Source organism: Clytia hemisphaerica, unplaced genomic scaffold (assembly GCF_902728285.1).
Source record: "Clytia hemisphaerica strain Z4C2 unplaced genomic scaffold, Clytia hemisphaerica genome assembly, whole genome shotgun sequence".
In the NCBI taxonomy this organism is placed as follows: domain Eukaryota; kingdom Metazoa; phylum Cnidaria; class Hydrozoa; order Leptothecata; family Clytiidae; genus Clytia; species Clytia hemisphaerica.
Genome location: NW_027103556.1, coordinates 154910 through 169375, shown reverse-complemented (window position 1 = coordinate 169375; position 14466 = coordinate 154910). Strand labels below are relative to the sequence as shown.

At 35.0% G+C, this 14466-nt stretch overlaps 1 protein-coding gene across 1 annotated transcript in view; it reads right to left on the bottom strand.

The window, feature by feature from the left end:
- The window catches only part of LOC136800503 (dedicator of cytokinesis protein 7-like), a 49762-nt gene extending 38247 nt beyond the window's left edge, over window positions 1-11515 (bottom strand). Inside the window, exons 1-12 of the mRNA XM_067057163.1 lie at window positions 11407-11515; window positions 10842-10950; window positions 10346-10527; window positions 9624-9695; window positions 9016-9183; window positions 7279-7426; window positions 6375-6460; window positions 6049-6115; window positions 5209-5436; window positions 2063-2245; window positions 1343-1546; window positions 791-884 (exon numbers count right to left, since the gene is read on the bottom strand). Of these exons, the coding sequence (XP_066913264.1) occupies window positions 791-884; window positions 1343-1546; window positions 2063-2245; window positions 5209-5436; window positions 6049-6115; window positions 6375-6460; window positions 7279-7426; window positions 9016-9183; window positions 9624-9695; window positions 10346-10527; window positions 10842-10950; window positions 11407-11456 (1591 nt within the window). The 5' untranslated portion in view covers window positions 11457-11515. The remainder of the gene's footprint in view (window positions 1-790; window positions 885-1342; window positions 1547-2062; window positions 2246-5208; window positions 5437-6048; window positions 6116-6374; window positions 6461-7278; window positions 7427-9015; window positions 9184-9623; window positions 9696-10345; window positions 10528-10841; window positions 10951-11406) is intronic.
- Between the last annotated feature and the right edge of the window lie 2951 nt (window positions 11516-14466).

Genomic DNA, 14466 nt, shown 5'->3' with positions numbered 1-14466 from the left:
TGCGGCTCAATTAAAGAAACGTGCAAGTTGTTACATATTTTTTGTCAAATGAGGCAATTAACTTGCAAAGGAGATTAGCGCAAAGGTTGATGGGATTGGAACTCGTACATACACATCGAGAGTAATGATTATGTCAAAAATAAAATCTATTTTTAGATTCAGCGCGGTGCGCTATTAAGTCTTGTGTAACGTCAAACCTCGAATAGACGATATCGGCTATACATAAAAACTCAGATTTGACCCCCGAGAATTCCCCACAATGCTTTGTGCAGAAAAAAATTCACCGTGAACTTTTTTCCGCACAAAGCATTGTGGAGAATTCTCGGGGGTCAAAACTGAGTTTTTATGTATAGCCGATATCGTCTATTAGAACAAAACCTGGGAGAAAAATTAGGTCGCTGACGTCTGGTTTTACCAAATTTAATCAGGGTATAGTAAAATCAAATTATCTTACATAAATTTCCTAATAAAACCAGTGCCAATCTGGTATGACAGTCTACTTGTAAGTCTATACCTTTATTCATAGCTTTATATAAGCCTTGGGGGCAGTTTCTCGGTCCCTGCCAACCAAAGTATTTGACCGGAGTTTTTTTCCAAAGTGCTTCCTGATGGTACTCAATGGCGGTGTAAATACACCGAGAGTGCTTATCTACTTTTCCTGCACACTTTTGATGTAGCACCGTTGAATGCTAGTCAAAGTTTTAATACTGAAATGGCTGTTGCAGGTACCACTTTCAAAAAGACTCTGACCAACCAACTGGGCTACCTTATTTGCTATCGTTTCTCCTACCTGTGATACATTTCAGTTTCCTTAGCAACGAGTTTGGTCTTCTCAAATCAGCCAAAAGTTTGAACAAATCTTCGTCGCTCAGTTTCTCTGATTCCTATAAAATGGAAGTTAAAGCGAAAATGGAATAAAAAATATTTTCAAAATGTAAGAAATAAATCTTTCAAATGGGTGGCCGTTTGAATAGTTTTTGAGAATGTTATAATAATTGATGCATAAGCTCTAAATGAATGAGACATCTGCTAGTCTAACATAATAGACAACTAATTCAGACATAATCGGATGGAACGAATTTTAGTTTATGCAAACTAAATCTCGGAACTATAATTGTATTATCATTTAACGCCTATACTACGGTATTACACGCATTATAAACGACTCCAGTCTATGACAAAGACTGTTCTAACGAGACGACTCTTATACCGCTCAATAAAGGACCCGGCATCCTCTGTAAAAGAAGCCATACTCCCATATTCCTGTATTAGCACAGATTTCAAACAACTACCGTCTAGGCTTCTCTGTTACATCCGATATAAATGAAACAAATTACCGTACCTGTTTGAAAAAAGTGCTGACCGTCAGCGAGATAGCTCTGAAGTTTGCCAAATCGACTGAGTTTTCTTCCGCTTCTCGGCTTGGCCGCTCATGGCTGTACCGGTTGACTCCAGGCTTCCCGACTTCCGAGCTATTGGAAACACGCCGGGATACACCTTCTCCTTGGCGCCGCATTGACGAACGTCCACCGCCCATGTCAGGTGACTGTAAAAAGAAAAACGAAAAGATAAATACTTTTAGTCTTACGAAATTGAAACTCAAACTCTTATATACATGCAAGAGGTGATCATCAGGTTATTATCTTGCTTGTAAGCAGCATCTGCCTCGTTAATATTATAAATTAAAGTGGTTGAATGATCCATTTAGCCTGTCTGAATTAACGCAATGGTAACTAATTCGTGTCAAAAGTAACTTGAATACTTATACAAGTGTGATAAAGTAAGTAAGTAATTCAGTTTCCGCAGTCGAGGGCGACCCGAAGGCTCCCTTTTCGTATAGCTGTCTACCCGAAGGTAGGGGAAGGCGCCACTCCTTTCCCTGGATTTCTCCACTTACCCTTGATCCGTCTCTTTAATTGATGAGCATCCAGCAGAGAGGCATCAAGTACCATTTTGGGAATCTTTGGTATGACCCGGCTGGGGATTGAACCCACAACCTTGCGCACCGTAGCTGGATGCTCTACCTTCATGCTACGGCCGCTGATAAAGTAAGTGGACTTACTCCTCTTCGAACAGGATCTTTTGGTGAAGGTTGGTCTTTCTCATTGTTGGAGCTTGGCGGTTCTGCAGCAGAAGCACCAGTGATGACATCAACAAGGTGAATGGCAGTCCATGCAAATGGCATTCTGTATGCACCGTTTCTTCCACAGAACTGTTCAGCTTGTGCTCTGGCCTTTTCACGACTCTACAAAAGAAAAGGGAAGTCGACCAAGATTCAGATCAAAGCTCTACCATAACCCTAGAATAGATCTTATCGGAGTTTTTGATTTTTCTAAAAAAACAATGCATTATGGGAGTGTTTTTGTAGTATTACGATAGAATTCCCTCGAGGAATTCCTAAGAGATTTCTATTGTAATACCCTCGAAACAACCCAACAATGCATCGCTTTTTTAAAAAAATCAAAAACTCCGATTTTAAGGTCTTTTTTGAAAATTATTCATATCACAACTTTTATCTTTTTGTATCTTTCATCCAACTAGCGAATGGATTGGTTAAGTTTTAAAGGACATCAATTAACGCATCTCTTGCAATTTGCTTACACAGCGTTTTTAAACAAAAAAGAAGGAACAACTTTCTCCCTTTTCGGCACCGCACGGGCACAAATTTAAGAAATTCTTTTGTTTATTCAGCTTTGTCACCATAGAAGCGCATCTCCTTTCTATATCTTAAAAATAATATCTTTAATCAATCAATCCGAAAATTTTGTAAATTATTTATTTCACCTCTTTGTGTATGTAACTTCCTTCATTATGGAAGCAAACGTTCGAATTCGAAACCTTTATATATCCCTGGACCAAGTTATATCCGCCATCTTTGATCGAAGTTTTTTTTGAATTGGTACCCGTAAAGAAGCCATTGCAGTGTTAAAAATAAACCAGCTGCGCTGGAAGGTCAGCCTAAATTGCTTAATATGATTAGAAAGATATGTTGTTAAAAATTGATATGATTTACTAAGACGAGAGTAAAAAAATCATCAAATTTACGTTTGTACACAATATGGATTAACGAAAATATGCCATGTTACAATCTGTATGACAGAATAATTATTCGTCTCTTAATTAGGATAGATATTTAGATATACAGATGAACAGCAACAAAAGACTACATCAACAACAGATTCAAGAAAATAAAAATCCTTGCAAGGAAGTTAAATGCAAGTACTTATCAAAAATCACAAAAAATTTATACACTTATTATTTTTTACTAAGCTTAGACTTATAATTATATTCAAGCTCAAGCTGGACAAAAAATCAAAAAAGTTTCAAAAACAAAGATGCTGTAAATCAGTAAAAGTTAAAATGGTGTCATTCTTATTCATCTTAACTGCAGAAAAATAGTTTAGCTTAAAACTACATGTTTTTCAAAATTCAAAATAAGGTTTACACTGACATCTAAAATTTATTCAAATTTAAAGTTTTATGATTAGCATACCCGCTGTCGTCCCAGAAAGACTGTAATTATTGTCCTGTATTTTCCCTAACCTGAGCCTAAATATATATGCTTAAACGTGCAATATTTATCTATTAAAAAATATTTAATCCATTTATATACATTTATTATTTATCATTATTAGTCCAGAATGTATAAATGTCCGACATCAAATCACAGTGGAAAAATGCAAGTCTAGAAAAACATAATTTTTGTCAATAATTTGATGAAGAATACTTCAGCCTTTCTGAAATTTACACAGGAGCTGCACTTTAAATATATACTTGATTAATTTCCATTTACGCTTGATCCTAATTATCTCCAATTCAAAAAGAACAAATGCAAGTGTCTGCTTTCAAATCGCAGTGAAAACTTAAGTCTAGAAAAAATCATTTTTGCGTCAATATAATTTGATGAAGAACTTCGGTCTTTCTCGATTCACATAGGAGCGGTACTTTAATATACTTGATCAATTTCCATTTACGCTTTATAATAATTATCTCCAAGTCGGTCCAAAAAAACAAACGTAAACTGCCAGTGAAAAACGCAAGTCTAGAAAAAATCATTTTTGCGTCAATATAATTTGATAAAGAACTTCGTTCCTTCTCAAATTTACATAGGAGCTGTACTTTAATATACTTGAACAATTTCCATTTACGCTTTATCAATATTATCTCCAATTGTCCAGAAGAACAAGCATATAAAATGTCTATAAATGTATCAAATAAAAAAAACACTCATTTCGAGAAAACATTATTTTTGTGAATAATCAGATAATTAAGCTGTGAACTGTAATATATATACACTCCATCAAATTCCAGCAATTGTTGGTGGTTATTCTATATTCAAGTTCAAAATGAAAAACTATGTTTTCATGCTACAAAATAATGAGGTCTAGCATAGGTAAAAGAATAACTCACAATTCAGGAAAAAACTTGAGCAAATAAGTTAATCTTCATACTTTAAAGAAAAGAACATCCTAATAATCTAACTCCAGTGTTGTATCTTCCTTAGTTATAAGTTTAAAAGCCACTTCAACAAAATATAATGATTGTATATAAAATAAAAGCTGGCAAGAGATAAACAACGAACGAACGAAAAAGCACCGCTTTGGCAGCCATATTGAATTGTTTTTAACACATATCGGGAAACCAAACTTAGCCCGATTGGATGAATTGAAAGCGTATCCCAACCGGAACACTGCCCTAAAAAAGCTTGAGAGTAAATACACAGATCGGGAGACCAAACTTAACCCGATCGGATAAAAACTTTAGAAATCGGAATAAAAAAACCAAACTCTTAAGCGTCGGCTGGAAAAAAGGGATTTGAAGGGTCATCGGGGCTGACCAATTAGCGTCTAACAGCGCTACATCATCAAAAGTTTTCGATGGAAAGTAGAAGAAGCTTGGTCCAGGGTATATGTCAATGGGCGTGACCCCTTGCGCAAATCGAACGTTTTTTCCATAATGGTGGAAGTTACGCAATGTAACAAAACATAGAAAACCTCTATAAAAAGGGTAACTCTTTCGAGTGTTTGGATGGATAGAGTCGATATTTTACGTGGATAGTCCAGTAATCTAGGACCTTTAGGCAGTTATTCGATTGTTTCCACGGAGTCCACGGCCATAACTGAACGGAACATCGGAAGGAGCGGGAATTCGAACTGCGAATCCCTGGTTTAAGACGCTAACGCCTTTGACCACTCGGTCATCGTTTACCTTTTGGCTTTCAGTATCTTTCATGTACGGCTCAGCACATTCAGTGATATCGCCTTGTTGGAGAACCTTCTCGAGTTTCACAACCAAACACACTTCACTTGAAGGGTAGGTCACCGAAAAAATACAAGACTTTGCCAGTGTGGAGATGTCTATCTTGCCCTTGTTGTAAGGTGATAACATCTTTTTGTGCCAGTCCTGGTTCATGTCGAAATGGAAATTCTCCGAAATCTAAATATAGAACAAAAAGGCAAATTATAGTTACATATGATAAGAACTTCAAGGGGTAATCAGATCGCTTGCAATTTTTGGTCTGTAGCACGCTTCTATGGTTATGAGGAAAACCTCCAAGTCTTTTGACCCAGTTGTTTTCAAAAGTCAAGAGTTTGTGATTTGAATATCTTAACCTTGGAAAAAAGTTACGGAAAAAGTTTCAAAGCTTTTGCTCAAGGCTATAGAAGGGTTTGACAGACAAAAATATCTTACACACCATCTAATTATCCTTCTAACTTTTAGAATGTCAGGCTAAAAATCAGGAAGTTCTGTCTCTGGAAAACAAACATGACAAGTAAAACCATAGAATTGGTTAGGTCTATTGCTACGGCGGTTACAGAAGGTACACAAAATCAACGATTACAGATGAATTTTTCCTATTTAGGGAACTTAATTGGTCTCCTTGAAAATATCCAAGTATCTTCTGTAACTATTGTTGTACCATTAAATAGTCAACCCTCTTCTAATCCCTTCTTTGAAAGATGGAAAACAAAAGAATGGGCGGAATCGCGTATTACAAAATATAATCAAGTGATATCAACTCTGTCTGTAAACTTGACAATGCCGCACCTTTCGCTTTTGTTTACAGTCATACAATGCCATTGTGGCGAAAATTGGTTCGATATCCAACTCTAACCTAAGGGATAACAATAAAATGAAATTTTATTTAAATGAATTTTCATTTTGTAAATTTCACAGAAATAACCAAGTTTAAGGAACAAGAATCGAGCTTTCATTATTTATCAAATAAAACTCTTTCAATAACCACTTTTTGCAACGCACTCTAAATACTCACTCTGGGAAAAAATATATCTTAAACGAAGCACCTCTATCTTAAAATGCCAATAGAAAAATAAAAGAAATTTCAAAATGAATATACAAAAAATAGAACTAACTTCAATTCCGTGCACCGAACAAGAATACGTTGTCCAACATGTTCTTGAGGGATAACAGCCGGAGCTCGAGTTACAAATTGTTCTTCCTGAGAAAGAAAAAAAAAAGAGGATTTAGAGAAAGGCACAGGTGGATAACAAGTAGTAGTGAGACTTGCTAAAAGGGGAGTATACTATTAGATATCATATTCCTTTACACACTACACAGGCTAACTGCCTACAGATTTCTCTTGAGAGTGGGTCCAGTTTTATGGTCGAATGATAGAGACCATGTTGTTTTCTGCTTTACACTAGACTTTGGAACGTTCAAATTTCAAAACATTTGAATCCCACTTTTTATAATCAGAAGAGAAAACAACATGGTGGCCTAGTTTGCTTTTAAAACCTGGCGCACTTACTTTTATACGAGAATCCCGATCCAGTCAAGTATTTAAAGATCGGGGGAATCGGTGAGGAGGCAGACGAGGCAGATATTCCTAAGTGATAGAACTATAATTTGAACAATAGTCCAGTGTGTAAAATTTATCATTTTTTCATGTTTTCTCATTATCTCTCATTATCCTTTGGGAATCTGAAACAAGTTTTTGCCAAGTTGGCGAAGCTGTAGCCCGGTGTAAAAAAGAAATCAAGCAATGGAGGCCCACTACTTGTCCTTGCCGAAACTGTCGCACCTTTATCCATGGCGTTGGTTTTATCGATTGAATTTAAATTAATTTGTAAATAATACTTGACTTTGACTATCAGCCTTTTAGATAGAATTGTAATTAAAAGTTGATATTGATTAGCCTCGAGCTAAGTAGAATTTGTACTACTTTACATCAACTTTTAAAGAAAAGAAACATAAACATAAAAGCAATGAGTAGCAACTCCTCCTGGTAAACATGTAAACAAGCCTTATAAAACGAACCTCATTTTGTGGGAATATCGAGAAGATGGAACTGACTCGATTCTTCTCTCGGAAAACTTTATTCTGTTTATCGACGTCTTCGATAGGAATGTTATCCAAAAGTCCTTGAAGTAATGGATCCGGCTGACATGATTGAAGGTCGAAAATACTGAAAACATAGTGAAGTAATAATGTTATTAAAGTGGCTTCTCACTGATTCGAATTTCTATAATTCTAACTAATTCTCAGTCTTCGTAAAGGGAAAACCCTTGTAAAATGCTTTCTACAATTCGGTTAATTCTATAATTCGAGCAAATTAGACTTTCCGTTCGAATTAGTGCGAGTTAACTGTACCATTATCAGTAAGGCAGCTGGCACGCAACGTTCTTTTAACGTTTATCTAACGTCCGCAACGTCCATATAACGTTAAAACAACGTTGTGTGCCAGCTGGGTAGGCATCATATCTTACCCCTCCCCCCTAAACACCAACAATGTAGAAGTTTCTGAGCATTGCTGCTCTATTCATGTATTTGGCAGTCTTACATTACTATATTCCTCAAAGATATTCCTCAACAATGCCTTCTATTTCGAATCTCATTACAAATAACAATAAGACACTAGGACACTGGGAGAAACCTTCAACTATTATTATAATTAACTACCGTAAGTTGGTCTAATGTCGACATCCCTCTTCTAATTTCGACACCCTTCTTTAGAGATGGGAATAATATGAAGGTCGGAATCGCTGATGGAATCTTTTTTGCTTAGCGATCAGGGAGGAAAAATCTTTTGTCTATCAGTGATCCCAACCTTCATATTATTCCTATCTCTAAAGAAGGGTGTCGAAATTAGAAGAGGGATGTCGACATTAGACCAACTTACGGTTTTTTCAGTTTTTATATAAAACTTTACTTCATTCTTCTAACTTTACTTACTGCGCTTTAATTACACTTTTTCTTCTTGCTTCTTTCTTTTTAATCTCAGTTTGTTTCTTTGTCTTGTTCATATCTTCTGTTAAAATCGATAAAAAGGGATAAATAGTTCAAATTGTGAGTAGTGAAATAAAGCTTTGCATAGAATATTAAATCTAAGATATTTTTTGATTTAGTTTTTTGGTATCATTTTTTCAAATTCATTCATGGGAGAGCAAATTAGGTTTTCTTTTAACTTTTTAAACGAAGCTAGGAAATGAAGAAGTTGCAAATCATTGGGAGCTAAAGGTACTGCTCACAACTTTGACTTTATCCCTTTTATAAATCAACTTTCTCTTGATAACTATGGGTTACTATAAAGAAAAAAAAACAATATAAACAAAACAATTTATATACCATCAAACCATCAACACTGTAGTCAACTTACTAAAAATCTGTAAAATTCTTTGTTGTTAAGGCTTTAAAAACTTCAATTTTTGATATTCATGACGCAATATTTTATATTGAAGTACTCAAAAAAGATTGTGTGTTTGCCACTAGCTTGAATTCAAAACTAGTAGCAAACGACTGGGCTATTTCGTACAAAACATTACGAATATGAATATTATGAATTAATAACAAAATGGCAATAGCAAAATAGGAAAAACAAAATTATGACGCTTTTTGACTCTCGATAACACGACTAAAATTTTATCGGCCTAAACCTATTGACTACCAAAATGACTATCATACATGGTATCAAATTTGCAAACAAAAATTATAAATATTAGAACAAAAGTTGATGAGTATTTCCTATCTTGATGAAATTTGGAAGAAAAGTAATACCTAGAAGCCCAACTCCCACGTGGTGTGGCTTGCAATAATTGCCTATTGTTTTTACCATCGTTTTCCTTTCGTTCATCAACCTCATACTCATGCTTGTGAAGACGCTGTGTGGAACTATCCATTCGACTACGCTGTTTTTGTTTTCCTCCAAAGCCTTTGACCTGGTACCTTAAATTGAAAATTATGAACATTATTTTTTTTAATTATTTTTTTAAAATAAGCCAAAATATAAAATTTGCACACAATCTCCCTATGTAACCAATTTTTGATGAGGAAAAAACTTGAAAAACTTGAAAATCTGAGAACTTTCTTTTCGGCTGTGTTTACACTAGGTTTTGTGAATATGGACGGAAACCTTAGGATTAGATGGTCATTTGAACCAAAAACCCTCTTACACTGGCAAGACGGAAATGATATATTTGTATTCAGTCTACAGACAACACTGTTTCGGAAACCTTGGCAAAAACTATAAAAATTAAAAATGCAGGAAAACCAAGAGAAAATTCAAAAAAAAGTATTTGGCGTAACAATTTTGTAGCATGTGCAATATTCATTTTGATGTGTAATTTTCTAAAGCTATTCAAGATTCAGAGATTATAAACATTTACTTTCGGTTGACAATGGACCAATCATCAGTGTATGATTTGACGCAATCTTTAACCAGTGGATCATTGGAACTACTACAATAAAACAAAAAAATCAGTTACTAGGCAAGTAATTCACAGGACATAACACAATTCTTGTCACAAATCAGTCAGCTATTTCTTTGGTATTGACAACACTTTCCTGCTAAACATTTAACTTATTTTCTCTTTTGTTTGCAAAATGCAAATGTGTGTGACTTTAACGTATTATTTTGGAAAATAATTGGATAAAAAAAGATAAAAGAATATTGAGCTTGTAGAAAAACATAAGAGCTTACAGTTTGATACCCAAGGTCCCCCAGGATTACCTTGAATATAGACCTTCACTTTCAAACTTTACTTCTCATGCTTGTTTTGTGACTCTCTTTTTGCTACCATATAGAAACCATCCATAAAGTTATTAGTCGACTATCGTATCAAGACTGATGTGGTTTCTACATGGTAGCAAAACAGAATGCCCGCTTAAAGGGAATGAACTTTAGACTAACACTTAGCTACAAAGGGTACATTGTAACACTAAGAAGTCCACACTCACTGTTGAATAAACAAATTGTATGTATATTCTTTTGGGTTAATAAAACAGGGCTAGGTTATTGAGACCCCTTATATTTCATAGTTCAAATAAAAAGTCAGTCGTAAATAAAACACAAAAAAGCACAAAACAAACGGCTCATGTATTAACTTACTGTAAGACATCAGGTACGGTCAGTCCCACTGTTCTTGACTTGCGTTGAATACTGGTAACTTCGATATCATCATCAGGGAATTCTGACAACACTGCAATGGTGGAACTATCATCTGCCAGTGGCTGATGTTGTAGTATGAACTCTTCAAAATCTAAAGGGTCCACAACATCTTGATAGGTTGGCTGTTGGAAGAAATAGAGAGATATACTTTGTGTACATTTATCTGATACCAAGGCTTTCTGTGGAATGCAATTAATCCTTAATCATGAATTTGGATTTTACTTCTTAAAATTCTTAAAAAATTTATTGCTACCTAAATTAGTGATGGTACAGGATGGTACAGGATGGTAACAGAAAAATAAAGAATAGCTAAGCTAGAACCTAGCTAGAACTTGTGTGAAAAGTCAGCATAATTTAACTATTATATTATTTCCAGAATTAATCTTAATTTCCAGTTTTATCAAAGGAAACGGATATACAAATGTCCATGATTTACCGTTATTCCAGTTTGATAATTTTGTATTTCAGAAAAAGATATTCGTGAAATTTGTGATCTCCTGTCGCCAGGGATACTGGCAGCTGAAGGTGTTTGTGATGTTGTGTTTCTATAAAATAAAAGGAAGTTTGGGTAAAGAAAAAAAATACAACATTATCTGGAAGTAATTGTTAGTTGTTTTATTCAAGTGATGGTTATCAAGACATAATATAAAAAAAGGTCTCTTGCAGAAAAAACAATCCATACAAATAAAAAATTAAATCAAAGACTAAATCAAATTTTGGCAGTTTGACATTAAAAAATGAAGGCTGCTCAAAGAATTTTATGTGCTTTAAATTGAGAAAACAGGCCATACTTTCGAAAAGCAGGGTAGCCTGGGGTAGCATTCATTGTTAGTCAAAAAGGGCACTTTTTCTAGTGTTTTCCGCTGTAAAGGCTGTTTATACTGGTTTATATTAATAATTTCAGTAGGGGCAGCGCCGGATAACCAGTTGCTAAAAGGGCATGAAAAATGGCCTGTTGTATTGACTATGATTTGTGATCAAAAGAAAAGAAAATATTTTACCTATGCAGGCGTTGAGCAAATGCTCGTTCTTTACCAGCTTGACTTGACATCACAGAAGGCTATTAAACTTTTGAAATCGTTACATTAATACATTTTTCATATAAGTACCTGAAACAGAATATTTAGTAGAGATTCAAACATGAAAAAAAATATAATTGAAATTTTTTACTTAGCACTATACTATCACCCGATGGGATTAACAAATAACGAGTGACAACAAACGCTCCATTGTTTTGCCTCTAATTTGGTCTTCTTTGTTCCAGACATTTGTGTGTGTGTTCCACTATAAATTTTTTTCATATATTTAAATTTAAAAGCATACTCAGTGCGAAGGAAAAATCATGTATTTCTTAATGCGCCGTTCATTAACTCAAATGAAATGACTTTAGAGGTTTGGTGAAATGGTGGTCAAATTGTCGTCCCATGTTTTGTCAGATAGTCCAAAGTTAGAGCAGTTGACGATATTTAACTGCCTTATTTGGTGAAAGAAGAACCTTCAACTTCAGAAGTACCAACGTCAGATGCTCACAATGTGTGATATAAAAAATTTTGAAGCGAGATCTGAAATTTCAGCCTGATTTTGGAAAATTGAGAAAAAATTTTCCACAAATTGGAAATCTTTTTATGAAAATTGGAAAATCAGGAAAAGTGTGGAAACTTTTGTTGAATATCGAAAGTGAATGGGAAATCAAAATATAGTTCAAAAATTGCGTGAGACCATGTGAAAATATTTGAGTCTCACACTCAATGAGATTTGGCACCTCTGCATCAAACAATTTAAACTTCTATGTCTGAGATTGACCCTAAATTTATCAAAGTTTAAAAAGTTTAAAATCCTTGTAATTTCACTTTTATCAACATTATTTTTAAAGATTTTTACTGAAAATTTGGGAAATTCAGGTTTCAAATGGCCCCTCAACTCTCAAAAATGGTCATGGAGGTGCCTTTCTGAATTTAAAGGGGCACCACACCATAAAACTCAAATCAAAAAAAAAATTTACCAACTTTACCTTGCATTTCAAAATATACAAACGAAGAGAAAGTTTAAAAACGTAACAGAAGGGACAGTGTACCAAAAATGTGGTCTTTACCCACATATTGAATTTGAAAGATCTTTTATTTGGCCTTTTTTGCAAACTTCAAAAAAATGATTTATGTCACACTCTTGTGGGACTTTAGCTCAAATGCTTGCGTTCAGCATTGGGTTCAAAGTCCAGCCAGATATAAATGTGCCCGTTTCCCATACTTTTATATGAACAGGCTATACTGCCTGTTAGACGAGGGGAATTTGATGTTCTGTTTACCGTCGCGTTGCAAAAAATATTTGATGCGGCAAAATTTCATTATTCATTTTTCATTATTCCTACCTGGTGCTTCCCATCTCCAACGAAGTTGAATTCCACCGTGAAATCTAGCTGCTTTCACTTTCGGAATCAAAATGACATACGCAAAAATTCAAACGTGTTCGAGACGCATCTAAAATGCGAATTTCTAAAACGCCCTTGTAGCCGCCCACTGCTTAAAAAAATGTCTGCCCCATTCGCGGACATGATTGGAACCATGTTTTTTACTCTAGGCGCATATTTTATTAGCGAAGATGTTATTTTTGATTCACTTTGAGTGTTTTGGATAGGATTAACACAGGAAAAGAAGAAAATAATGAGTTTTTAAGAAATAGTGAACTTATAATAGTCAACGGTAAACAAAACATCAAATTCCCCTTGCCTTACCGTGAGATCGGGTAACTTGCATCAGTGGAGGCAAAATTGCATACCCCTGAAATGAATGACCTGTCTGCTGGTCATTAAAATACAAAGTTAAATCAAAACAAAATGGTAGAGTAGAGCTGCAAGCGGAGCTGTATAGTTCATTTGTTTTGATATTTTGCTGCTTTGATTGGTCAGTCATTTGATGGCTATGCAAGTCACAAGTGTTTCAACCGGTATTACAACGAAGCCATATTTTGGTTTGTACAGAAATTTTGCCCGCTCAAATCAAAACAACAAAATGGTCAATCTCACTAAAGCAAAACATTGCCGCCACGGCATCTCCCTGGATAAAAATTCTGGTCACATGACCATTCGTGATTTTAGACCAATGAAAACGCTTCATTTCCCCGGATTAAAGTTGCGTCTACACTAACACGCAGGAAATGTCTAGAAAAAGAGAGAAAAAACCGGGGGTCAAATTAAATTTTTCTCCCTTCTTGCGGCAAACATAAAAGACTTTATAAGAGGCCATTTATTTAAGAAAGGGGTGTTATATCATAAATAAATTATGTAAGTAAGTGATATTTTAAGTAACAAGTTCATTAATAACAATTTTATTTTGAAGTTTGTTTTTAAAAACAATTGGTTGGTATCTCGCTTTATCTTCTCTTTCTTTCGTAAATTTCCCGATCCGCTGCGTCTCGGTAATCTTTATATTCCTCAGATGGAGCCGCTTACCAATATTTTTGTCATGGATAAATTTTTCGTCCTCGATTTTTGTTTCTTCTTCAGTTTCATATGTCGATTCATCAATCCCATGAAAAATTGGGTTGCGTGCTGTCGATTGAATCAGCTGCTCCTCCTGCTTTTCTTTTCGAATCGCATCTCCAATGTTTTTCTCGATGTGTTTGGATGTGATTTTAGCGTAGCTCATTGGTGGTCTTTTCTCTTCTTTCTTTTCGACGATGCTTTCAATCTTCTTTTCAAGCGTGGCTATTCTGGTGTTGATAGTTTCTTTCATTTCGTTGACCATAACATTGACGTCTTGTGCTTTCAAATGGTTTATTTCTTCGTCCTGCCTTTTCATTATCTTCTCACAGGCTTTGATTTCGTTTCTGAATCCTTCAATTTTTGATGTTTCATTTGAATTATACCTTTCCATTACCTGTGGTGCGATTTTGGTACAGTTTTGACACTGGAAACTTCTTGATTTGTATGACAAGCATATCTGGATCTGGTAAAGTGGCAGTTCTGTACAAAGATAATGGACTAAACGGTGGCACTTCCTGCATTGTAGGGTATCTTTTAGTGCGTTTTCTTCATTTATGATGCCCTTTGACAGGCTGCGAAA